We start from the raw sequence: 27,311 nt of genomic DNA, 5'->3' as shown, positions 1-27,311 counted from the left end.
TTTATGCCAAACTCAAATTTGTTTACTTAATTGTTTACTTAATTTTTCCTTGTGTTTCCATTTGGATACATTATTCCGGAAGTGTACTGTTTTATTTTTTTAAGACCCCAAATTCAAACAGCCAAAGGGTATTTTGGTTGTTGTTTGTTGTCAGTGGTTGCTGATGATTTCTGTCATTCATGTGCTAACTCTCCGATGTTGCAGTTCATTCATTTCCTGTGTAATCAATGGGAAATATACATGTAGCTCCCATAAGTATTAAATGGCCATCCTCTGTACACAAGGCAATCAGGCACCCTCTCATTCCACCAAGAACATAATGACGTTAAAAGTCTGGTTCCTTGTGGGTCACAAACTCATTCAATCCAATTAATACAATTAAACCCAAACAATAGTAGCTATGTTGCTCCAAAATATTTCCTTCTCTTCAGCTAGCTTTGATGTGAACATTTAAGCTCCTGCCTGGCATAGACTCATCTGAAATGATATTATTTCCCAAGATGCCTTCTAAACACCACCACCTATTTTCTTAGAATCTGAAACGGAAATAATATTATTATGCAGCAGAATTCATTAGGGTGTGCTTCTTGTTAGTAAATTCCCATTAGCTGCAGAGTACAATGACTCCTGCTGCAGGTTAATTGGACAAGAATTTTTGTCTAATTGAAAAGCGTGATTCTATTCTTTACGAAGACGTCCTCTCAGGAATATGGCTGTAGTGTATGTTAAGCTTGTTTTCTCAATTAGACAAATGAATGGCAGCTGAGCTATCACAAAAACTTGGAAATAATTTTTAATAGCTCAGTGAAATAATAGGCTGTTCTTTCCAGTCAGATGTTGCCTTTAGTTTCGGAATGTCAAAAGCTTAATAAAGACAGTAATTCTTGGCCCGCCCGTAAGTGAGATTATGAAACCCAGCAATGAGAAAACCATTAAAAAAATTAATTTAGAGGAAAGTTAATTACAGATTAATAGGGTGTTGTGCAGCTTGGTCAACAAAATGTTTCAGCCTGATTAACAGTATTTTTCACGGACTGAAAACACAACACCCGAGGAAATTTTTTTTTTTTTGTCAGCTTTTATTTTTTGTATATTCATCTGAGGTTGTAAATAGATATAAATACTTTAACGAATTCCATAGTTTAAAAAAAAAAAATTTCCCTATCTCCAGGAATAGGAGCAAGAAGAAGAGACTGAAGAAAATAATTCTATTTATAAGGCCCTAAAAACTTCAGTGATTTACTCTCCTTGAGTTACATTTTCCATCTGCCAAGAAATTCTCTTGTACAGAACTGTATCTCCAATTTTCAAGACCCTTCAACCTTCCAGGATAGAACTCATTTGGGATTTTCATTTCACATGGCAGTACTACTTCTAGGTTGTACTGAATGTCTCAGAATGATCTCTCCCAGCCTATTCCATTGTCCAAGAGTTTTGTTAGCCTGAAAGATTTCCCCCTAACTTGAGTCTCTTCCTCACTCAACCAGCTTTGATAGGCAGTGAGTTTGCAGATTTAAGACATTCTCTTGGGTCCCTTTCACTGGAAATTAGAAAGCCTTGTGATAGCTGTGAGGGTCATTGGATTAGGAATGCGGTCCCCAGCTCTGTGACCCTCTCCACCCCGATGATCATGCCCTCCCCCAAATGACCCGAAGCTCCCACTTACGCACTCTTGTCCTTTTAGTGCTCTGTGTCCTGTGGCCAAGGCGTGCGGCGGAGAAATGTGGGCTGTCAGCTGGGAACACACAAAATAGCCGGAGAGACCGAGTGCAACCCATACACTAGACCGGAGTCAGAGCGCGCCTGCCAAGCCCCGCCGTGTCCACTCTACGCTTGGAGGGCAGACGAATGGCAAGAAGTAAGTAGAGCCAGGAAGTGGGCACCTGCCAGTGTTCGCTCAACCCCTTTGCCATCATCACATCCGTTCCCCCGTGAAGCCCTCCAGCATGGTGACAAGGCTGGCTCTTTCCCAAAAGGTTTGCTGTCAGACGGCCAACAGTTCACTCCAACAATGGTGGGAGAGCTCCTCCTTTTTCTACCGTTCTGACGTCTGTGTTCTTGAGTGTTCCAAATCTGGCTGCCTCCAGAAAAAGTTGAACAGGCCTTGGGCCAAATGCATAAAGATAACTTTCCCAGAAGGAGGGGGAGATGGAAGAAATATTTTAAATATGTATATTCAGGCGTGGTCATTCTGGATGAGTTCAGACAGCCACTAGGGGCAGACTCTAGGTAGGACCTACTCTGGGTTTTTTCCTCCTTCCACAGCTTTGGCCATCAGCTAGAAGACAGGCACTCATTTGAAACCCTGATTAATTAGCGAAGGATTTGCAGCATTTGAAAAACTGAGGGCATCTGAAGAACTGCTCCATTGATGCAGAAAGAGACTTGTTTTTCTCCCACCCCAAGTTAATGTCTAGTTAAAGAAAACACTAAGTGTCCCTGGGGAATGGCCTGGCCTGCAAGGATAGGACATTAGTAGGAGGGAACCTCTGTTTCCAGTACAGAAGATTGATTTGTAGAAAAGGGGGTAAAGGATATTTAAAAGCAAAACCGTATCTACTGACATTGGAATGAAACAGAAAATACAAGCTGTAAAAGGTTCAGAGATAGGCATAGTAAGACAGGAATTTCCCACCGGGAATGGTTTTCAGGACAGGCGAGACAGTGCCTGGAACTGTGCTAAGTGCTTTATGTTCATCACCTCAATCTTTTTAACCACTGAGTGGTTTAAAAAGACAAAGTGGGTATTATTATTATCCCATTTTGCAGTCAAGGAAACTGAGGTTTGGAGGGCCAATGTCATTTGTCCAAATGTTATACACCTAGCAAGTGGAAGAAGCAAGGCTTGATACTAAGTTAATTCTCTTAAACCATTATGAGATACTGCAGCTGCTTTCTTTTTTTTTCTGCAAATGCTAATGGCATTGCCACTTTTCCCCCTGCTTTTTTTTTTTTTTTTTTAATTAATTAATTTATTTATTTATGGCTGTGTTGTGTCTTCGTTTCTGTGCGAGGGCTTTCTCTAGCTGTGGCAAGCGGGGGCCACTCTTCATCGCGGTGCACGGGCCTCTCACTATCGCGGCCTCTCTTGTTGCAGAGCACAGGCTCCAGACGCGCAGGCTCAGTAATTGTGGCTCACGGGCCCAGTTGCTCCACGGCATGTGGGATCTTCCCAGACCAGGGCTCGAACCCGTGTCCCCTGCATTGGCAGGCGGATTCTTAAGCACTGCGCCACCAGGGAAGCCCCTTCCCCCTGTTTTTATTGAGATATAATTGACATATAATGTTGTATTAACTTTAAGTGAAAACCTGGTGATTTGATATATGTATATATTACAAAATGATTACTACAGTAAGTGTACCTAGTATTAACAACTATGTCACAGTTACCTTTGATCACCTCACAGAGTTACGATTTTTTTTTCTTGTGCTGAGAACTTTTAAGATCTACTCTCTTCGCAACTTCCAAGTTTAATGTACAATATTGTTAACTGTAGTCACCATGCTGTACATTATATCCCTAGGATTTATGTCTCTTACTACTGGAAGTTTGTAACTTTTGACCACCTTTACCTGTTCACCTACTCTGTGCCCTCCCCCCCACCTCTGGCAGCCAGCAATCTGTTCTAAGTTTGTTTTGTTTTGTTTTGTTTTCAGATGATTCCACATATAAATGAGACCATACAGTATTTGTCTATTTATGTCACTTAGCATAATGCCCTCAGGGTTCATCCGTGTTGTCACAGATGGCAGGATTTCCTTCTTTTTATGGCTGAATTATATTCATATATATTTTTTCTTTCTATCACATTTTCTTTATCCATTCATCCATCATTGGACACTTAGGATGTTTCCGTATCTGGCTATTGTAAATAATGCTGCGTGAACATGGGGGTGAGTATATCTTTTCGAGTTAGTGATTTTATTTCCTTCAGGTAAATACCCAGAAGTGGAATTGATAGATCGTATGGTAGTTCTATTTTTAAGTTTTTGGAGGAGCCTCCAGAGTGTTTTCCAGAGTGGCTGCACCAACTTATATCCCCACCAACAGTACATAAGAGTTCCCTTTTCTTCACATCCTTGCTAACGTTTGTTATTTCTTGTCTTTTTGGTAATAGTCATTCCAGCAGGTGTGAGGTGATATCTCACTGTGGTTTTGATTTACATTCCCCTGATGATTAGTGATGTTGAGCACCTTTTCATATATCTGTTGGCCATTTGTATGGGTTTTTTTTTTTTTGAGAAATGGCTATTCAGGTGCTTTGCCCATTTTTAGTTTGATGTAGTCCGACTTGTTTATTTTTGCTTTTGCTGCCTTTGGTTTTGGTGTCAGATCCAAAAAATCATTGCCAAGACTGATGTCGAGGAGCTTGCCCCTATGTATACGACTTTTATGGTCAGGTCTTACGTTCAAGTCTTTAATCCATTTTGAGTTAATTTGGGGTATGGTGTAGGATTGGGGTCCAGTTTCATTCTTTTGCATGTGGTACTTTGGGTAGTATGGATCTTTTGTGTGTGTGTGTGTGTGTGTGTGTGTGTGTGTGTGTTTTTCCCCCCCTTAAAAAAAGTAAATTAGGACTCTAATTAAATAGGTTAAAGCTATATATGAAAGAGAATGCAATTTTTTTTCTTTTTTTTTTTAACATCTTTATTGGAGTATAATTGCCTTACAATGGTGTGTTAGTTTCTGCTTTATAACAAAGTGAATCAGCTATACATATACATATATCCCCATATCCCCTCCCTCTTGCCTCTCCCTCCCACCCTGCCTATTCCCACCCCTCTAGGTGGTCACAAAGCACCGAGCTCATCTCCCTGTGCTATGCGGCTGCTTCCTACTAGCTATCTATTTCACATTTGGTAGTGTATATCTGTCCATGCCACTCTCTCACTTCGTCCCAGCTTACCCTTCCCCTTCCCCATATCCTCAAATCCATTCTCTACATCTGCGTCTTTATTCCCGTCTTGCCCCTAGGTTCTTCATAACCATTTTTTTTTTGTAGATTCCATATATATGTGTTAGCATACGGTATTTGTTTTTCTCTTCCTGACTTACTTCACTCTGTATGACAGACTCTAGGTCCATCCACCTCACTACAAATAACTCAGTTTCCTTTCTTTTTATGGCTGAGTAATATTCCATTGTATATATGTGCCACATCTTCTTTATCCATTCATCTGTCGATGGACACTTAGGTTGCTTCCTTGTCCTGGCTATTGTAAATAGAGCTGCAATGGACATTGTGGTACATGACTCTTTTTGAATTATGGTTTTCTCAGGGTATATGCCCAGTAGTGGGATTGCTGGGTCGTATGGTAGTTCTATTTTTAGTTTTTTAAGGAACCTCCATACTGTCCTCTATAGTTGCTGTATCAATTTACATTCCCACCAACAGTGCAAGAGGGTTCCCTCTTCTCCACACCCTCTCCAGCATTTATTGTTTGTAGATTTTTTGATGATGGCCATTCTGACTGGTGTGAGATGATACCTCATTCTGGTTTTGATTTGCATTTCTCTAATGATTAGTGATGTTGAGCATTCTCTCATGTGTTTGTTGGCAATCCATATACCTTCTTTGGAGAAATGTCTATTTAGGTCTCTGCACATTTTTGGATTGGTTGTTTGTTTTTTTGATATTGAACTGCATGAGCTGCTTGTAAATTTTGGAGATTAATCCTTTGTCAGTTGCTTCATTTGCAAATATTTTCTCCCATTCTGAGGGGTGTCTTATCGTCTTGTTTATGGTTTCCTTTGCTGTGCAAAAGCATTTAAGTTTCATTAGGTCCCATTTGTTTATTTTTGTTTTCATTTCCATTTCTCTAGGAGGTGGGTCAAAAAGGACCTTGCTGTGATTTATGTCATAGAGTGTTCTGCCTATGTTTTCCTCTTAAGAGTTTATAGTGTCTGGCCTTACATTTAGGTCTTTAATCCATTTTGAGTTTATTTTTGTGTATGGTGTTAGTGAGTGTTCTAATTTCATTCTTTCACATGTAGCTATCCACTTCTCCCAGCACCACATTGAAGAGGCTGTCTTTTCTCCATTGTATATCCTTGCCTCCTTTATCAAAAATTAGGTGACCATATGTGCGTGGGTTTATCTCTGGGCTTTCTATCCTGTTCCATTGATCTGTATTTCTGTTTTTGTGCCACTACATACTGTCTTGATGACTGTAGCTTTGTAGTATAGTCTGAAGTCAGGGAGCCTGATTCCTCCAGCTCCGTTTTTCTTTCTCAAGATTGCTTTGGCTATTCGGGGTCTTTTGTGTTTCGATACAAATTGTGATATTTTTGGTTCTAGTTCTGTGAAAAATGCCATTGGTAGTTTGATAGGGATTACATTGAATCTGTAGATTGCTTTGGGAAGTACAGTCATTTTCACAATGTTGATTCTTCCAATCCCAAAACATCGTATATCTCTCCATCTGTTTGTATCATCTTTAATTTCTTTCATCAGTGTCTTGTAGTTTTCTGCATACAGGTCTTTTGTCTCCTTAGGTAGGTTTATTCCTAGGTATTTTATTCTTTTTGTTGCAATGGTAAATGGGAGAGTTTCCTTAATTTCTCTTTCAGATCTTTCATCATTAGTATATAGGAATGCAAGAGATTTCTGTGCATTAATTTTATATCCTGCTACTTTACCAAATTCATTGATTAGCTCTAGTAGTTTTCTGGTAGCATCTTTGGGATTCTCTTTGTATAGTATCATGTCATCTGCAAACATTGACAGCTTTACTTCTTCTTTTCCGATTTGGATTCCTTTTATTTCTTTTTCTTCTCTGATTGCCATGGCTAGGACTTCCAAAACTATGATGAATAATAGTGGTGAGAGTGGACAACCTTGTCTTGCTCCTGATCTTAGAGGAAATGGTTTCAGTTTTTCACCATTGAGAGCGATGTTGGCTGTGGGTTTGTCATATATGGCCTTTATTATGTTGAGGTAAGTTCCCTCTATGCCTACTCTCTGGAGGGTTTTTATCATAAATGGGTGTTGAATTTTGTCGAAAGCTTTTTCTGCATCTATTGAGATGATCAGATGGTTTTTCTCCTTCAGTTTTTTAATATGGTTTATCACATTGATTGATTTGCATATACTGAAGAAGCCTTGCATTGCTGGGGTAAACCCCACTTGATCATGGTGTATGATCCTTTTAATGTGCTGTTGGATTCTGTTTGCTAGAATTTTGTTGAGGATTTTTGCATCTGTGTTCATCAGTGATATTGGTCTGTAGTTTTCTTTCTCTGTGACATCTTTGTCTGGTTTTGGAATCAGGGTGATGGTGGCCTCGTAGAATGAGTTTGGGAGTGTTCCTTCCTCTTCTATATTTTGGAAGAGTTTGAGAAGGATAGGTATTAGCTCTTCTCTAAATGTTTGATAGAATTTGCCTGTGAAGCCATCTGGTCCTGGGCTTTTGTTTGTTGGAAGATTTTTAATCACAGTCTCAATTTCAGTGCTTCTGTTTGGTCTGTTTATATTTTCTATTTCTTCCTGGTTCAGTCTCGGAAGGTTGTGCTTTTCTAAGAATTTGTCCATTTCTTCCAGGTTGTGCATTTTGTTGGCATAGAGTTGCTTGTAGTAATCTCTCATGATCCTTTGTATTTCTGCAGTGTCAGTTGTTACTTCTCCTTTTTCATTTCTAATTCTGTTGATTTGAGTCTTCTCCCGTTTTTTCTTGGTGAGTCTGGCTAATGGTTTATCAATTTTGTTTATCTTCTCAAAGAACCAGCTGTTAGTTTTATTGATATTTGCTATTGTTTCCTTCATTTATTTTTCATTTATTTCTGATCTGATATTTATGATTTCTTTCTTTCTGCTAACTTTGGGGTGTTTTTGTTCTTCTTTCTCTAATTGCTTTTTAGGTGTAAGGTTAGGTTGTTTATTTGAGATGTTTCTTGTTTCCTGAGGTAGGATTGTGTTGCTATAAACTTCCCTCTTAGAACTGCTTTTGCTGCATCCCATAGGTTTTAGGTCGTCGTGTTCTCATTGTCATTTATTTCTAGGTATTTTTTAATTTCCTCTTTGATTTTTTCAGTGATCTCTTGGTTATTAAGTAGTGTATTGTTGAGCCTCCATGTGTTTTTTTTTTTTACAGATTTTTTCCTGTAATTGATATCTAGTCTCATAGCGTTGTGGTCGGAAAAGATACTTGATACAATTTCAGTTTTCTTAAGATATGATCTATCCTGGAGAATTTTCCATTAGCACTTGAGAAGAAAGTGTATTCTGTTGTTTTTGGATGGAATGTCCTATAAATATCAATTAAGTGCATCATGTTTAATGTATCATTTCAAGCTTGTGTTTCCTTATTTATTTTCATTTTGGATGATCTGTCCATTGGTGAAAGTGGGGTGTTAACGTCCCTCCTGTGATTGTGTTACTGTCGATTTCCCCTTATGGCTATTAGCCTTTGCCTTATGTATTGAGGTGCTCCTATGTTGAGTCCGTAAATATTTACAATTGTTATATCTTCTTCTTGGATCAATTCCTTGATCATTATATAGTGTCCTTCTTTGGCTCTTCTAATAGTCTTTATTTTAAAGTCTATTTTGTCTGATATGAGAATTGCTACTCCAGATTTCTTGTGATTTCCATTTGCATGGAATATCTTTTTCCATCCCCTCACTTTCAGTCTATATGTGTCCCTAGGTCTGAAGTGGGTCTCTTGTTGACAGCATATATACGGGTCTTGTTTTTGTATCCATTTAGCCAGTCTTTGTCTTTTAGTGGGAGCGTTTAATCCATTTTCATTTAAGGTAGTTATCGATATGTATGTTCCTATTACCATTTTCTTAATTGTTTTGAGTTTGTTATTTTAGGTCTTTTCCTTCTCTTGTGCTTCCTGTCTAGAAAAGTTCTTTTAGCATCTGTTGTAAAGCTGGTTTGGTGGTGCTGAATTCTCTTAGCTTTTGCTTGTCCGTAAAGGTTTTAATTTCTCCGTCGAATCTGAATGAGATCCTTGCTGGGTAGAGTAATCTTGGTTGTAGGTTTTTCCCTTTCATCCCTTTAAATACGTCCTGCCACTCCCTTCTGGCTTACAGAGTTTCTGCTGAAAGATCAACTGTTAATCTTATGGGGATTCCCTTGTATGTTATTTGTTGTTTTTCCCAAGTTGCTTTTAATAGTTTTTCTTTGCATTTAATTTTTGATAGTTTGATTAATATGTGTCTCAGCGTGTTTCTCCTTGGATTTATCCTGTATGGGACTCTCTGTGCTTACTGGACTTGATTGACTATTTCCTTTCCCATATTAGGGAAGTTTTCAACTATAATGTCTTCAAATATTTTCTCAGTCCCTTTCTTTTTCTCTTCTTCTTCTGGGACCCCTATAATTCGAATGTTGGTGTGTTTAATGTTGTCCCAGAGGTCTCTGAGACTGTCCTCAATTCTTTTCGTTCTTTTTTCTTTATTCTGCTTTGCGGTAGTTATATCCACTATTTTATCTTCCAGGTCACTTACCTGCCTCAGTTATTCTGCTATTGATTCCTTCTAGACAATTTTTAATTTCATTTATTGTGTTGTTCATCATTGTTTGTTTGCTCTTTAGTTCTTCTAGGTCATTGTTAAACGTTTCTTGTATTTTCTCCATTCTATTTCCAAGATTTTGGATCGTCTTTACTATCATTACTCTGAATTCTTTTTCAGGTAGACTGCCTATTTCCTCCTCATTTGTTTGGTCTGGTGGGTTTTTACCTTGGTCCTTCATCTGCTGTGTGTTTCTCTGTCTTCTCATTTTGCTTAACTTACTGTGTTTGGGGTCTCCTTCTTGCAGGTTGCAGGTTCGTAGTTCCCGTTGTTTTTGGTGTCTGACCCCAGTGGCTAAGGTTGGTTCAGTGTGTTGTGTAGGCTTCCTGGTGGAGGGGACTGGTGCCTGTGTTCTGGTGGATAAGGCTGGATCTTGTCTTTCTGGTGGGCAGGTCCATGTCTGGTGGTGTGTTTTGGGGTGTCTGTGACCTTATTATGATTTTAGGCAGCCTCTCTGCTAATGGGTCGCTTGTGTTCCTGTCTTGCTAGTTGTTTGGCATAGGGTGTCCATCACTGTAGCTTGCTGGTTGTTGAGTGGAGCTGGGTCTTAGCATTGAGATGGAGATCTCTGGGAGAGCTTTCGCCGTTTGATATTACGTGGAGCCAGGAGGTCTCTGGTGGAGCAATGTCCTGAACTTGGCTCTCCCACCTCAGAGACCCAGGCCTGACACCTGGCCAGAGCATGAAGACTCTGTCAGCCACATGGCTCAGAAGAGAAGGGAGAAATTAATTAATTAATTAAAGTTATTAAAATAAAAAATATTAAAAATAAAAAAATTTTAAAGTAATAAAAAAGAGGAAAAAGAAAGAAAAGAAAGAAAGAAAGAAAGAAAGAAAGAAAGAAAGAAAGAAAGGAAGGAAGGAAAGGGCAACCAAACCAAAAAACAAATCCACCAATGATAACAAGCGCTAAAAAGTATACCAAAAAAAAAACAAAACCAGACAGAAACCTAGGCCAAATGGTAAAAGCAAAGCTATACAGACAAAATCACACAAAGAAGCATACACATACACACTCACAAAAAAAGAAAAAGGAAAAAACATATATATATATATATATATATATAAAAAGGAAGAGAACAACCAAATCAATAAACAAATCTACCAATGATAACAAGCTCTAAATACTAAACCAAGATAAACATAAAACCAGAAACAAATTAGATGCAGAAAGCAAACCCCAAGTCTACAGTTGCTCCCAAAGTCCACTGCCTCAATTTGGGATGATTCGTTGTCTATTCAGGTATTCCAGAGATGCAGAGTACATCAAGTTGATTGTGGAGATTTAATCCGCTGCTCCTGAGGCTGCTGAGAGAGATTTCCCTTTCTCTTCTTTGTTCACACAGCTCCCGGGGGTCAGCTTTGGATTTGGCCCCGCCTCTGCGTGTAGGTTGCCTGAGGGCGTCTGTTCCCTGCTCAGACAGAACGGGGTTAAAGGAGCAGCTGATGAGGGGGCTCTGGCTCACTCAGGCCGGGGGAGGGAGGGGTACGGATGCGGGGCGAGCCTGCGGCGGCAGAGGCCAACGTGATGTTTCAGCACCCTGAGGAGTGCCGTGTGTTCTCCCGTGGAAGTTGTCCCTGTATCACAGGACCCTGGCAGTGGTGAGCTGCACAGGCTCCCAGGAGGGGAGGTGTGGATAGTGACCTGTGCTCGCACACAGGCTTCTTGGTGGCGGCAGCAGCAGCCTTAGCATCTCATGCCCGTCTCTGGTGTCTGCGCTGATAGCCGCAACTTGTGCCCGTCTCTGGAGCTCGTTTAGGCGGTGCTCTGAATCCCCCTTGCTCGGGCACCCCGAAACAATGGTCTCTTGCCTCTTAGGCAGGTCCAGGCTTTTTCCCGGACTCCCTCCCGGCCAGCTGTGGCGCACTAGCCCCCTTCAGGCTGTGTTCACACAGCCAACCCCAGTCCTTTCCCTGGGATCTGACCTCCGAAGCTGGAGCCTCAGTATGGACCTTTTAACAATATTAATTCTTCCAGTCTATGAGCACAGAAGATCTTTCCATTTATTTCGGTCTTCTTCAGTTTCTTTTATCAGTGTCTGGTAGTTTTCGATGTACAGATCTTTCACCTCCTTGGTTAAATTTATTCCTAGGTATTTTATTCTTTTTGATGCAATTTTAAATGGGGTTTGTTTTCTTACAACTGCATTCTTAACCCTTGTGGGTATTCAGCCTTCCAGCTCTGTTCTTCCCTCTCCTTCACCCTCCTGATGGAATAGTTCCATTGTTTTCAGTTATCTCTTTTCTTTAGGACTCTCACCCTCTCTGTCTACTCAATTTTTTTTTTTGCTCATTTTCCTTCTAAAGTTTGGGGGGTTTTTTTTGTTTTTACTTCCACCGGACTGTGGCAGGGAGGAATAGCTAAAGCAGTTACATTTCAAATTAATTGTACTTGAGCCACACAAGTTATTGGGAACCCCCAGAGGCTGTAAAGTTTTACAGACGTGGTTCATATACCAGCACTGCCACATTTCAGCTGTGTGACTTAGAACAAGGATGCTTTATTTTCTGAACTGTGAGTTTGCCTTTTGTAAAGTGGGAATAATGATAAGTGTGCAAAGTTGTTCTGAGAAAATTAGAAATAATCGAGTGGTTTGGGGATTGACAGAGTCAGATAGAGAAGGAAGAAGAGGTGTCTTCGTCCCTCTCTGCCTGTGTGTTACCACTTGATTCTCTTTGTAATTCTTGCTTCAGACCTACCACTGCCTGCTCCCTCCCTCTCCCTCTCTATCTTCATGTCCTGCCAAACTCAACCCTGTGTGGCTGCTCCAAGGAGCACAAAGTAAGAGAGTGTTCAGAAATGAATCTCAGCTGACAGCTCATGCTTTAGCCAACTTTTAAAAATGCTAGAGCCAGTTGGGAAAATGCAAGCTCCATTGACAATTCCTTCTGAATCCCAAAGACTAGAAACCTTGCCAAATATGCACTGAGGAAATCCTCTTCTCTGAGCATCTGAAATGTGCCTAGAAATTTACATCTTTGTCTGTGCCATGCAGATCGATCTTTCTAAATCCTTCCTCAAATATTGCTCTCAAGCTCCATATAAGAACAGAAGACCTACTAAGATAGCCTGACCTGTGGCTAAATTTAGAAGCTGACCAGAGACGAGCAGCAAGAAAAGTGGATCCGATAGTTGCCCTCCTGCCAACATGCTTTCTCATCTGCCTGAACCCGAAGTGGAGAGTTTGAGGCCAGTGGACCTGGGTGGTGAGGGAGGTTGGAGGACTGTGGGAGGCCCTCACGTGACACTGAATTGACCAAAGGGAGGTGCAGGGCAGCTGGACGGGGGAGGGAGAGGCCCCATTAGAACCCGTTGTTCCTCATGTGCAAAGCATGCTGGTAGTCCTCTCCAAACGTCCCCACATCCACAAGGCTTCTAGGGAATGTTGCTAGCAGCTGGGCAACCATCTTCATATTTGCCCCTGGTACTATTTGCCTACAGCGGTCCTGGTTTATGCATGGGGTAGGCCTGGTGTAATTATTAATTGCCCCTACTGCCATGATCAAAAGCGTCCTTGTTAAACAGTACATTGGGTGGTCACTTGATAGTACAGCACCCTTCAGGCTCCCCTTAATCAGCCTTCACCTCCATTCTGGTTCTCACCTCCTCTGTACTCACTCACTCTGCTACCATTTCACCTGATACACGCTTTGTGCATGCACATGTCTTGACTTTCTTCCCCTCATCTAGTGACACCTTGAGCTGATGTCAGTGAGATGCCAGGGCAGTCTCAGAGCCCAGTGAATCGGATGCTGGAGACTCCCACCCCACCCCTTTATGGGAGGTTTTCTTCTTCTTAGCCATTCTTTACAACTAACTCAGAGCTGTTGCTTGCTTTTTGAGTGTGCATTTTTCCCTTTTGCTTCCCCCTTGGACACTATTACAAACCCACCTGTTTGTTGGCAAGATGTATTTCACACCAGGCACATAGCACATGGCACACTCCTCTTCATGAGAAATAATCCAAGTGTCCACCTTGAGAAGCACGAGTTCCACATACCCACAGTAGCATGATCATCAGGGATGTTATACACAGTCACACAGGTTGTACACTGCACAACCCCAGGGGTACCATTCCCTAAGGCTACAATGTGAGGGGCATCCTCTAGAGTTGTACAGTGCAGTGGTCCTGATACTATGATAATAAAAATAATACATCTCATTGTTTATTAAGCTATGGACCAAGCACTATGTTGAATATTTTTTTATGGAGGACCTCATTTAACCTTTCCATAACTCTCTGATGTCGTAGTTAAATTTTTATCCTCACTTAAAGATGAGGCAGCTTGAGGCTTAGCTAGGTTAATTCACCCAGGTTCATGGAATCACTAGGTAATAAGGCTGGGATTTGAAGCCCAGCAGCCTGACCTCTGGAACACATGCTCTGAATCTTTATATTCCACTGCTTCCCATGTCGACATGCACCTAAGGTGCATGCTTCTATTTTTATTGGCTTGGCCAGACTGTTTCAACAGAGTTGGCATCAAAGTATAATTCTCTGTACTGGTGACTACCCCCACCCCCTTCTGAAGATGAAATTCTTGGTCTAGTTGGTTGACGATCAGACCTTAAGCCATGAGGTTGGTGGGGAGTCTTGATGGAGTACTTCGGTGGACTTTTTTGTTCATTGAGGGGCCTGTTGACTGTGCAGGGGAAGGAACATCAGTGTTCATTCATGATATCATAAGATAGAGCCTGGACTTTCAGACTCAGAGAAAAATTATTAGAGAACAGGAAAATGCTCTTTCCAGACATTCATGTCCCATTTGTTTATGCCCTAAAAGCAGCGTGTTGTAAACAAAAGACCATTCAATGTGTGACTCTGGGAAATTGACCTCAAATCTCTGGGCTCCAGTTAGCTCATCTGAAAAATGGGAATTGTATGGCAGACTTTGCTGAATGTCATAGTGAGGATTAAGTGAGATTAAGTGAGGGATTCAGTGCAGTGCCTAGTATATTTTAGGCCTTCCACAAATGGTAGTTCTCTTTGGTACAGTGGACTCCTGATGGAGGATTCAGATGATGACCAGCACTTCAGCTTATCCACATATCACAATGTTGGGCTTTTAAGATCACCCACCAACTTTGGGCTAGTTATTTAGCTTTTCACTGCTCAGTTTTACTCACTTTAGAATTATTATGCTCATGAGACTGAGTTTAAAAAAATACATGACCTTTTAATTCTTTTGAAAATTACTGTCATAAAAATCGTATTGATAGTATTATAATCTGACTATGCATTTACTTATAGCTGCAGAGGTCTTTTGATCCAACTTGAATTGTGAGTATGTGGGTTATGCATCTCTTTGTTTTAAGGAGTAAATCTCCCAGTTCTTGCAAACATTCTTTTTTTACCTTTACCCAGAATACTCTCTTTCCTCCCTAGTACCTCTGTGTCACAAAGTGGCTGCCCTGCACCTTCCCTCACATCAGTGACTCTTGCTCATCCTTCAGGCCTGAATCAAGATGTCACATCCTTTCAGAAGCCCTTGAAAAATCACACCTCCCCTCAAATGACTGAGTCAGATGTCCCTTCTCTCAGCTCTATCACCCTGAAAATATTCTGCTTCAGCAGCTAGCACTCTGAATTGTTGTTGCCTGTTTTTCTTGTCTAGGTCATCAGCTGTTGGAGGTCAGAAAGCTTGTTCACCAGAGTTTCCCCCAGCATTTAGCACAGTACCTACAGCATTGAAGACACTTGGTGAATGAATGAATTTATGAATGAATGGAGGGACAAAATAATGGGTGGAGAGAGGGAAGGAAGGAAGGAGAGAGGGAGGGAGGGAGGGAGGGAAGGAAAAAGAAAGGCATTATAGAACAAAGCCTGCTAATTGATGACCTTTCTTCTTTAACTATTTAGAATCACAGCACTCTACAATGTCTTTTAGAACAAACAAACTGTTTTCCCTGTAAGAACAGCTGTTTTACTTTATTGTCACATTGCCATGGACAAGCTGTGCTTGGATCTTTCTGGCCTTTGTAGAACTGCCCACCCCATGGCTCTTTGACCCAGTGCAGGGACTTGGACCACTCTACTACGTATTTGGATTCTAAAAACTTTTATGGAGATCAGCTGTAGAATGATTCCCAAGTTCATCTTCTTAGCACAGAAAAATTAGTAATGAGCTTCAGGTCAGTTGGTTACAAAGATTTTATGAAGTTTACAGTAGGGAGTGATTGGGTTTTGATGTATGAACAAGGGCCAGATATTAACTCTTTATCACTCATTCCCTCATTAATTTATTCAACAAATCTTTGTCGAGCACCTGCAAAGTGCCAGGCACTAGGCATTAGGGATGCAATAGAAAATGTGAAATTGCTGTGGTGGGATTGATTATCAAGTGAAAGAGACAGAAGACAAGCAAACAGGTGTGTTATATGAAATTGCCAATTGTGAAAAGTGCTGTGATGGAAAACAGCAACAACAAGGTGCTGAGGTAGAGACAGAGAATGATAGGCTAGTCCCACCTTCTCTAGGGTGGCTGGTGATAAAGGGCAGAAGGAGGTGATTCTAGGTAGGAGGGAGAGGGAGGACAGAGCCCAGCATGTTTGTGGGCAAAAGCACAGCACGTTGGGAGCAGAGTCAGCAAAGGGACAGCAAGGCTGAAGTGAGGTTGGACCTGCAGGAACACCCAGGTTATGACGTGTTCTGCAAGCCAGGGCAAGAGTTTGGATTTTCTCCTAAGCAGCCTAAGACATTTACAAGGCCCTCTGTGACCTGGCCTCTGCCCACCTTCTGAAATCCCCATCTCAAACCGAAGGCTCTAAGGACCCCCAACTGCTGTCATCATTTCCCTGCCCCACCTCCCCGTGACATCCACCTCCAGCCACGGGCATGCTGAGCCCGTCCGGAGAGTGCCCCCCATCTCCCGTGTGCCACGTTACCTCAGCTCCTCCCCTTCCACCACTACCCGTGCACCGCCTTCAGCATTGTGGGAATTCCCACCCCCGGTCCTTCCTCTTTTCTCGCTCTCACAGCTGCAGATACCCTGATGGCTTCCACCTCCATTACACTCTCTGTTATGAAACTCATACCTGCTCACAACAGCCATACAAGGCGGCCCTGAGTGCTAAACCCCAGGGGTCACCAGTTAGCCGACTACCTTGACACATGAACCCCCAGCTGGGAGGAACAGCCACCCTGGGTGTCATAAGAGAGAGAAAGAAGGTGAGTAGGAAGATGTCAGGGCTGTAACCCCATGCCCAGCACAGAACTTGGCCCATTGCAAATAGGCAGACCTCATTTTATTGTACTTCACTTTATTGCACTTTGCAGGTACTGTGGGGTTTTTTTTTTGTTGTTTTTTTTTTTTTTACAAATTGAAGGTTTGTGGCAACTCTGCATTGAGCAAGTCTGTTGCTGCCATTTTTTCCAGCATTTCCTCACTTTGTGTCACATTTTGGTAATTCTCGCAATATTTCAGTTTTTCTCTATTATATTTGTTATGGTGACCTGTGATCAGTGATCTTTGATGTCACTACTAGGACTTGCTGAAGGCTAAGGTGATGGTTAGCTTTTTTAGCAAGAAAGTATTTTTAAATTATGTACATTTTTTTAGACATGCTATTGCATAGTCAGTAGATTATAGTGTAAATATAATTTTTATATGCCTTGGAAAACCAAGCAATTCATGTGACTCGCTTTATTGCGATGTTCCCTTTATGGCGGTGGTCTGGAACCAAACCCACAGTGTCTCTGAGATGTGCTTGTATTGGTTGAATGAGTGAATGACTTTAAAGTTACAAAATGTCTCCATAGTATTATTTCTGCCTTTTTCCCTTGCAAGTCCCATTGGTAGTTTGAAGGTTGCTTTTTCTTTTTATAATTTAGAGAAATGTTAGATGAATTGATTTGCACTTCCTGTTCCTTTTAGCCAAAGCCTCTGTGTAGCACTTCCAGAACGCTATGCTGTCAGGCTCCCCATTTGTTCTTTGACTTGGTTGTCCACACACTATCCGACAATGATAGCCTGGCCCTAGTAAGGACGCAACACATTCTTTCATCCATGGAGAAAATCAACAACCTTAAAGGTTGAGCAGGTGAATATGAAGAGCGATTTTCTTCCCTCCATGGTTAGTGCATCTCACCAAAAAAATGTAAAGCAACTTGGTTGCAGTCTTTAAGGAAAGACAGTTTCTACCCATTGCATTAAGTGACCCTTTTTAGACCATTACCCTGTGGCCAATCAACCTAGCTAAATAAAATATTTTATTTTAGATCTTCCTCACCCTCAAATTTAAAAAGTTATTTTCCCCTGTTAGTTTTAGCACATTTACAGGCACACGTAGCCCATGGGACAATGGGCAAGTTACCCAAGTTAACCCAGGGCTGTGATATTTGCTTTCTGAATTACAGGTGTGCTGAATTTCAGAGATGCTGGTGGTGTGACTTCCATACTTGGTATAGTTTTTTCTAAAATCTGTAATGAAATTGGAGAAAAATCTTTTGGAAATTAAAATAAGCTGAGTTGAGCTTCTCCAGCTGTTTTTCAGAACATTCCAGATCATATTCCAGGACAGAAGAAGGAGGCATAAATCCTAGGTGGGTGGGAGAAGTGATATTACTGAAAGCTGATAAAATCCTATAGTATGGGCTGGATTTGCTTTCTGATTACCCAGCCCCTGTGCTCTGGTTAGGATTGAAAACTCCAGGAGAAAAGCCATGCTAAGTGATTTTCAAAGCTGCTATTGACTCATTCCAAACCACTGGGCAAGTCACTTATTTACTAAGTTTAATTTTTCTAAAAGTTATATTCAAAGTAAGGCTTCCCAACGCCCTTTGCCACCACTGGCAAAATAGTTTTTATGGTAGTTAACCATTATTTAAGACCAAGGGAAAAACACCTAACAAGCAGAAAGTATTTAGCAGTCCTGGCTTTCTGCTCTAAACTGTTACTTATTGCTACAGATTAAAGCCCTAAGGATTAGTGAAAATGAAAGAGGACACTGGAAGGTTTAGTCCAGGTCGGCTGCTCAATAATCATGATCTTCTCCGAGTCACCTAAGTCCTGATTTTCTAAGGAATTACTTTTTCTATGGGAAGTTAAGTATGTCTTCTGCATAGATCCACACATCACAGATTAACCATTGTTTTGTTTTGTAACATTCAGGGCCTCATTTGGCTTTTTTTAATGAAGAAACAAAAACATTATTCTTTCAGGATGGTTCCCAGCATCCTCCAGGGGAAGAGAAACCCCCGGAACTGCTGAGTCAGAGCTGAGCTAGACACTGAGCTGAGCCAGCCTCCTGCACGGGTGGGAAGGGATCTGCTCCTCTGTGCTCATCTCACACTGTTTTCTATTCATATTTGTGCCCCAGAAAAATTATAAATGATTCCATACTCTAGATATAGAGATTTGCTTCCAAGCAGCAGAAGTTTTGAATTAAATTTGCGAATGATAAGGAGCTACCAGGACACAACCACATACATAGCCCTACTACTTTCTGAAAGAACAAAGCATCTCACAAAAAACATGGTTACACCAGATGACCCAGCATTTCCACTCCTAAGGATATACCCGAAAGAATTGAAATCAGGTGTTCAAATTTGCATATGAATGTGCATAGCAGCGCTCTTCATAATAGCCAAAAGATGGCAACAACCCAAATGTCCATTAACATTTGAATAAACAAAATGTGGTATATTCATACAATGGACTCTTCAGCCATGAAAAGGAACAAAGTACTGATCCAAGGTGGCAAGACCTTGAAAGCATTATGCTAAATGAAAGAACCCAGACACAAAAGGCCACATACTGGATGATTCCATTTCTATGAAATACCCAGAACAGGCAAATGCATAGAGACAGAAAGCAGATTGGTGGTCGCCACAGACTGGGAGGAAGGGGAAATGGGGAGTGACTGCTTAATGGGTACAGGGTTCCCTTTTGGGGTGATGAAAATATTCTGGAACTAGACAGTGATGACGATTGCACAACATGACCAGTGACAACACGCCCCTGAATTGTACACTTTAAAATGGTTAAAATGGTGAATTTTATGTTACGTGTATTTTGCTACCAAAAAAAAAAGGAAAGAAAAGAAAGAAAGAAAAAGGCAAGAAGTATATCAGGAAAGACATTTCTGAGTCAAGCTGGATTCCAAACTCAAATGCCCTTGGGATGCTTTGGGTAATAAAAGAGAAGGAGGCTTGTGAGAGACAAAAAAGAGGTGGGGTCTAAGGCCCTCCCTAAAAGGACTAGAAGGGAGACGTTTAAGAGACATTATGTGAACAACAATGGCAGCTCAAGGTGGTTGGATAAGGCCCAGGGGCAACAGAGTCTGTAATCCCTGGTTAAAGGAAACCTAAGCTGTCCTTGACACAGGTTGGTTACAGTGACTTTCCTATGTAATCTGGAGTCTTGAAATGTTGGGTAACACAGGTGCTTCAGATAAGACAGGCTTTGGGAGAACTTTAACAACACAGATAACTAAGGTGAAACTTCTACAGTGGGGTTTTCTGTTGGTGAAAGCAAAAAAGATAAGAAATTGGTGGTCAGCACAGAGATCATCCTAGAATGAAACATACCACTTGCTCTATTTTCTCCACTTGGTTTATGGGAATAAAAAACATCTATCCCATTCACCTGACAAAGAGATGGATAACCAGGAATCGATTCTTTAGGCTAAGTCCCAGTTTATTCATCTGAAAAATGGAAATTATAGCAATGGCTAAATCTTGCTGCCTAGCTGTCTACATCTTTAACGTGCGTCTTTGCTACTAAAATACAGCTCCTCTCTGAGGGCAGGGCTTGTGCTATTTGTGTCTGCTCCTGTTCATCCAGACCCATCACAGGGCCTGGCACTTCTTAGGAACTTGGTGAATATTGGCAAAATGATCAAGGGGTGAGAGCCGTTCACCATGGAGAAGAAAAGGCTATAGGGGCCACAGGAAATCTCTCCTCAAGTCCCTGAAGGGGGTTATTTGTGAGAAACAAGATTTGTTCTGTATGCTCCCTTGGAATCGACAAGTAGGACAAGAGGCTGGATTTGGCAAAGAGACAGGCTTAGTTCCATGTTATAAGATGAAATGGGCCACCTGGACAGGGAATAACTTCCCTGACTCTAGAGGTATTTTGACACCATTTGGCCATAAGTTTTAAAGAGATTCAGTGTTTGTTTGAATGGGTGAAGTAGTCAGGCCTTAGGGTCCTTTCCAAACCTGAAATTCACTCATTCACACTTTCACTGCTTCACTCACACAGCCACTTATTGAATGCTGATCGCTATGACAGGAACAGTGTTGTTGTTACCGAGTTCAAGTTCATGCTGCTCACTGCATGACAGGCCAGTTGAGAGACAAGGTGTTGGGGCAAGGAATAGCAATTTTATTCAGAAAGCCAGCAGACGGAGAAGTTGGTGGACTAGTGTCCCAAAGTCAACCATCTTAACAGAGTTAGAATTCAGGCTTCTTTTATACTTATACTTCAAAGGCCAGAGCCTTGAGAATAGGCTGTCCTGTGTATTTCAGGCTGTAGGCAACATTCTTTTACAAAAGGTGCAGAGCCAGCACGACTAAGCACAGGCAACAGAAAACAAGGGTTAGAGCTAAAGGAATAAATCCAATATGTAGTCAGCTTTGTTCTTCTATGTTACACTGTTAAGTAATGGGGGTAAAATAATGAGTTCTCTAGTAATGCGTACCCTCAGAGATCTCGCAGTCTTAAAGAGTATATAGAAAGGAAAATGAATTATTATGGTAACAGGATATAAGAAACCATCTATTATCTTTCCATGTCACCACCTGTTTTGTCTGTCTTTAACAGTGCACCAAGACTTGTGGCAAAGGCTCCAGGTACCGCAAGGTGGTGTGTGTGGGTGAGGACAAAGGTGACGAGGTTCACGGCATGCACTGTGACACGAGCACACGGCCTGTGGATCGTGAGAGCTGTGGCTTGCAGCCCTGCGAGTATGTCTGGATCACAGGAGAATGGTCAGAGGTACAGTCCTGGGGGTTCTGGATCTGCCTTCAGGTCAGCGATGGCCTGAGGGCAACAGAGTGATGAGGTTCTATCCCTGCCAGTTCTATCCCTGAGAACTGGGAGCCCTCAAACAAGTCCCTCGGCCTTCCTGGGCCAGAGTCCTACAGGTGCAGCGTGGGGGAGGTACATAAGATGGTATCCACGCTCCTCTCAACTCTACGTTCTGTGATTCCCTTTAATGTCCTAATAGTATGATTAGAAAGGAATTCTTACAGACACTGCAAATTCATATGTTTCCTGTAGGTGCCTGAAGAAAGTTAAGTATGACACGAAAATGTCTTAGCATCAGGGAGGCAATAGGGAATGGTGGGGACTGTGACTAACTAGCACATGATGTGTAAGGGGAACAGGCTCTTTTCCACTCCAACAGAGGCCATGCAGAAATGTGGGTCCAGTGTAACCAAACCTGATGTTTCAAGAAAGGACAAAACTTTGGACTTTTATGTGCTATCTCCTAATCTTAAAATGTGGACTCAAATTATTTATTTAAAACATTGTGTGGGTCGAACCAAACACTTTTGTGGGCCAGATGTGGGTTGCCCATTTAACAACGTCTGATCCAGAGGAATGAAATAGTTTTCCATAACATCCAGGGGATCTCAAGTGTCTATTTTTCCTTATCTCCTCCTGTACACAATGCCTACCTAGACACTTTTTATTATTCATAAACCAATAGTAACAGTCACATGATTATATTTTCAAACCTCATGATATTTTCAAATACTGAAAGACCTGTAACATCAACACTAGTTGTCATTTGCCCCAAAGAATTTAGAGGTGTGAAAGGGAAGTATCTGGGCTCATAGCAAAGGTGCTTGCTATTACTGGCGTGTCTTTAGAGTTCAACAGGGCAGCAATTTCATGTTTTAATGGGATGAATACTTGCATTTAGATGATGTGTTTGTTGGGTGTTGAATTGTTTCTGCACGAAAACTGTTCCTAAAGCCTTTTCTGACTATGTCTCCCCATCCTTCACTCTACCCCAGTGAATTTGCCTTCCCCTCCTCACCTCCTGCGGGACGTTAGGCACCGTCTGGAGACAGTTTTGGTTGTCACAGCCGGGGGAGGTAGGCTGCTACTGGCGTCTGGTGGGTAGAGAGCAGGGGTGCTGCTAAACCTCCTACAGTGTACAGGATGGCCCACAGCAGAGAGCTGTTGCCCCAATGTCAGGGGTGCTGAGGGTGAGAAACTGCTCTGTACCAGCCCTACCTGTTCTTGGTGTGTTCTCAGAGAAAGGAGGGGAGACGTGGTCTGGACCATTAGAAATATATTTACTCTTGCCCATCTGGGAACATGGGAAGTCCAGATGAGTGTTCAGAATAGTCCTTGACTTTGGGTTTGACGCATAAGTTCCAACCCATTCAGATGCCAAGGCGGGTGGAGGGAGGTGGGTCCAGGAGGCTCCTCTCTTCTCTTCCATTCACCCTTCCTAGTTCCTTGAAAGGCATAGTCGGTCCCTAACTTCTGGCTCTCTGGGCTGCTGCACAAGGCCACACCCTGACTCTCAGGAAGGGAAAGCCTTCCTTTCTGGCCTCTCTCCCTCCTCAGGCCTCTGTCCCTTGGACCATTCACCTGTCTGCCTCCTGGGGGCCTCTTCTTCGTGGTTTCTGGCTTGGTTCTCGGTCACTCATCTTAGCTGATTTTGGTGTGTTTTTATTACACTGAAAGAGTTTTGGACTCTTTCTAAGACTTGCATAATGTTCCTCCTGTGGCTCTACTATAGCCTTAATATTAACCCCCAAAAGATGAGATAGGGAGAAAAATTTTTTTAAAAGCCTTCCATACATCTGCAAATTTTCAGGTGTACCATGAGTTGAAAACTCTGCAAGCTATAGGCAAAGATTAGAGGGATGGAGACAGAACTTTGTACAGGTACCAGGATCATGGGCAGGGACTCTACAAGGGGAGTGATGCCCAAGGAACTGGACCAGAATTCCCTCTAGAAAAGCTTCTAGTAAAATGCCAAAGCCACAGCAAGATTTGCCTTCTGTCTGGGGCCTCCATCACCTGCAGAGTTCTGTGTGCTCCATATTGGAGAAGAAGACTCCATCACCCCTGGCCCATGTGTGCATTTCCCTGGTTGGGCCCGACGTGTATCACTAACACACGAAGCCCACATTCTTATTGTTTCATTTTGCTTTATGGTTATTTTCAAGTTAGCAAAGTAATCTGCACTCATGATGAAACATGCACATGGCACCAGGGCATGAAGAGTCAACCATAAGACCTTCCCCTCCTCTCTCCCCTCCCCAGAGGTGAGAGCCTCTTACACTTCACAACTCTGGCCTGAAATGGATTAAGGAAGCCAGAGGCACTCAACATTTTCAGGATGCTCTTAACAGCTACTGAAGGGTTCTTTTCAGAGCTGTGGAGGCCTCTGAATAAAACCTGACCATACTTGGGGTTCATTTCCATCTGTCAACACCTGTCTCCCACCGTGTCCCCCACGTAAATGGCCACTGGGCTGCTTTTGCTTGTGGTTGGTAAGGGGAAAGGGTCTTAGCACTTGCCTTCTCAGACGTACAGCCTTGTTTAAATTCGTCCACACTGAGGTCAGGGCGTGCAAGCACTGAGTTAGATACTCTAAAATACCCACAGCTTGGACAGACAGCATTTATTAGCCATCTATCCATGCGTGAAACACCTCAGACTAGCCCCGCTCTCCCCTGGCCTGGCATCAACTGCATCTTTGGGCATTTGAACAGCGGCAGCCAAAGAAGGAAGAAATGTATGCAGAGTATTTCCAGGTCTTAAGCCAGCTGGAAGGGAAGGCCCAAGGACGCTCTGCATGCCTTTGGCTGGGCCAGTTCCCCGCTCACTCGAGGACCGCGTCAAGGGGAGCCTTCCCCCTGGAAAAGTTACAGGAGCGGCAAGCCACGTGGCTTAAAGCGACAGCTTAGGAGACACCAGGAAAAAGAGACACTGGTTTTAATAGCAAGTGAGAACTGGTGGAAGCTATGGTCCCTCAACCCAGAAAAAGCAAAACACACCACATGCTGCATACTGTTTCCAGGGTTTATCTGCCCCCCCCACAAAGAACCTTTGATCTTGAGAATCCTGAAACTCTACCTTAATTTTATGTCACATTTTCACAGGGAGTGGCCAATTATTTGGTGACTTTGCCCAAAAATATCATCAAAATAATTTGCTGGTTAATTCAGTTTTCTTTTAAAAGTATTATGTAAAATACTTAGCTGAAGAAGCTGAACATAATCTAAAATCTTATTAATAACCAGTTAGATGTCCCATCACAGAAGGAGCTGGGACACCAGTAAAATACCTTTTCTTTCTCCTTTTCTGTATCGTCTGCATATTTTTAAATGCCGTATAATTATGGCAGAAGGTCTAAATGACTGCATGATTTAGAGAGAGCCGGGCTAGGGGGAGGGAAGCAGAAAGGTAACATTTAAGTCGCGATATATAGCCAGGGAGAGAGGAGAAAGAAGGAAATTAAGTGGAGGGCAGATGGGAAAGCAGACCATCAAGTAGGGAAGGAAAGTTGTCCCAGAGTCCTGGGAGAGCCTGGATTTCACACACAGGTGGTCTCTGGCGCTCTCTGCATCCCACTTGGTCGCTTCTCTGATGCGGTCATTGTAGGTTTGGAAAGGCGTGATTTGGCCGCCAGTACGTAGGGCTCTGGACGCTGTAAGTGGACCCGGTGACAGCTGGAGCACCTCCCCCAGCCCCTTCTCCCCGTGACATCCAGAGCGGGGGCTTGAGGCACCCCCCCCGCCGCCCGCAGCGGGGGCCAGAAGGTGTAGTGGCAGCCCTCGCTCCCAGAAGGCTCCCGTAGGGCTGCGCGTCCCCGCGTGCTGGGGGCTGCTCCTCGCGGTCCGTAAGAAGCTAATAAAGTGAGAGCTCTCTGCCCCATTGTCCCGAGGTCAGTGTTCGCCGTGGAGGTCAGGGGCCTATTGTGGCTGTCCCCAGGCCCCGCTCCAACCTCTGCTCTCTGCCGCCTCTCTTCCCAGTGCTCGGTGACCTGTGGAAAGGGCTACAAACAAAGGCTTGTCTCCTGTAGCGAGATTTACACCGGCAAGGAGAATTATGAGTACAGCTATCAAACCACCATCAACTGCCCGGGCGCACAGCCACCCAGCGTCCAGCCCTGCTACCTGCGGGAGTGCCCTGTCTCGGCCACCTGGAGAGTTGGCAACTGGGGGAGCGTAAGTAGACGATTGAGTGATGAAATCGGAAAGCTTTTGGATCTCAAACCCCGACTTAAACACGTCCTGCCTGAGCTGTCCTTCCAGGAGAGCCCCGGGTGAGAAACCGGAGTTAGCATCTTGAAATGGGCTGAAGGGGAGAGGGGGCTTCTCTGCTTGTTGGGCCGTTTGGCCTGGTGCTTAGAGGGGGGGACAGGGGCGGGGAGGCCAGACAGCCTCCGTCTGATTCCTGGTTCTGCCGTTCCCAATTGAATGACCTGGGATAAGGTGCCAAGCGTTCATGTCTGTTTCCTCCTCTGCAGAATGGGGTGGTTGTGAAGTTGAAATGCGTTTATGCATAAAAAAGCACGTGGGCTATAATGGCAACTTTTAAAGTTCCATATATTTTACCACAGTTTAAAATTAAACAGCACCCAGAACTCTTTGTTTGCCACTGAAAAAGGGTTACACATGTCTTCGTTGTTGTGGGTTCTGTGGCTAAGAATTCTGTAAGTGCTAGTCCTACATCGGGCATTCTTGGTTGCATTGGGGTTACAACGAGTAAGAATATCTGATATTGGGAATGCCCTTGAAAATTGCCCCAGCCCCCTGGCTCCTGAATACGAGGCTTTCACTGATGCAAAGTGATGATCGGGCAGAACTGTGGGACCAGTTGAAAGTGGTTAAGGTTTAAATTCCGGCTCCACCATGACCTTGAACAAATTTCCTAACATTTGAGCCTCTATCTCCCCTCTGTAAAAATAGAATAATGCTAGTACTATCTCATAGGGTTATTGTGAGGCTTAGATGAGGAAATTATATAATATATATATATTTCATATGTGTGACTACATATGTAGGTATGGATGTACGTACGTATAGACATGTATATATAAGACTTAGCACAGGGCTTCCCTGGTGGCTCAGTGGTTAGGAATACGCCTGCCAGTGCAGGGGACACGGGTTCGAGCCCTGGTCTGGGGAGATCCCACATGCTGCGGAGCAACTAAGCCCGTGAGCCACAGCTACTGAGCCTGCGCTCTAGAGCCCGTGAGCCACAACTACTGAGCCCGTGAGCCACAACTACTGAGCTCATGAGCCACACCTACTGAAGTCCGTGCGCCTAGAACCCGTGCTCCACAACAAGAGAAGCCACCGCAATGAGAAGCCCGCGCACCGCAATGAAGAGTAGCCCCTGCTCGCCACAACTAGGGAAAGCCCCTGCACAGCAACAGAGACCCAACACAGCCAAAAATAAATAAGTAAAATAAATAAATTTATTTAAAAAAAAAAAATCTTAGCACAGAGACTGGCCCATAGGAAGTGCCCTACGTGTGTCAGCTCTTTGTTTTCAGCAACACGGGGTTCCTGTGCAAGCCTCCAGGCTCTGAGTTCCACACCACGAGAAGCCCATATCTCCAGGTTCCGCAGCCACAACTCTGACCCTGCTCTGCCTTACAGTGCTCCGTGTCCTGTGGCGTCGGAGTGATGCACAGATCTGTGCAGTGTCTCACCAACGAGGACCAGCCCAGCCACTTATGCCCTGATGAGTTGAAGCCGGAAGAAAGAAAAACCTGCCACAATATCTATAACTGTAAGTTGGCCAACTGAAGCCATCCTTCTGGAGCTTGAAGAACAGGTTTCATGGTTGATGTGCTTGCCTGCCT

At 43.0% G+C, this 27,311-nt stretch overlaps 1 protein-coding gene and 1 long non-coding RNA gene across 10 annotated transcripts in view; one reads left to right on the top strand and one right to left on the bottom strand.

Moving 5' to 3' along the window:
* Positions 1-1,757, bottom strand: part of LOC309637546 — a 34,658-nt gene extending 32,901 nt beyond the window's left edge. For 2 of the 4 annotated variants that reach the window (XR_014250621.1, XR_014250622.1), the window contains exons 1-2: positions 1,671-1,757; positions 39-216 (exon numbers count right to left, since the gene is read on the bottom strand). This is a non-coding gene — a long non-coding RNA (uncharacterized lncRNA). Of the gene's footprint in view, positions 1-38; positions 217-1,666 lie in introns of all 4 variants that reach the window. The other 2 variants (XR_014250623.1, XR_014250624.1) reach the window with 2 other exon arrangements.
* The window catches only part of ADAMTS9 (ADAM metallopeptidase with thrombospondin type 1 motif 9), a 223,530-nt gene that overhangs the window by 122,437 nt on the left and 73,782 nt on the right, over positions 1-27,311 (top strand). For 5 of the 6 annotated variants that reach the window (XR_014250528.1, XM_082412046.1, XM_082412047.1 and 2 more), the window contains 4 exons: positions 1,685-1,858; positions 21,287-21,460; positions 25,471-25,665; positions 27,106-27,238. Coding sequence is in view for 4 of the 6 variants with exons in the window: in XM_082412046.1 (XP_082268172.1) it covers positions 1,685-1,858; positions 21,287-21,460; positions 25,471-25,665; positions 27,106-27,238 (676 nt within the window). In the remaining 2 variants the exon portion in view is untranslated. Of the gene's footprint in view, positions 1-1,684; positions 1,859-21,286; positions 21,461-25,470; positions 25,666-27,105; positions 27,239-27,311 lie in introns of those variants that run through there. The other variant, XR_014250529.1, reaches the window with a different exon arrangement.

This window comes from Balaenoptera physalus (assembly GCF_965194825.1).
Source record: "Balaenoptera physalus genome assembly, chromosome: 11".
NCBI classification, from domain to species: Eukaryota; Metazoa; Chordata; class Mammalia; order Artiodactyla; family Balaenopteridae; genus Balaenoptera; species Balaenoptera physalus.
This window is presented reverse-complemented; position numbering and strand designations above follow the sequence as displayed.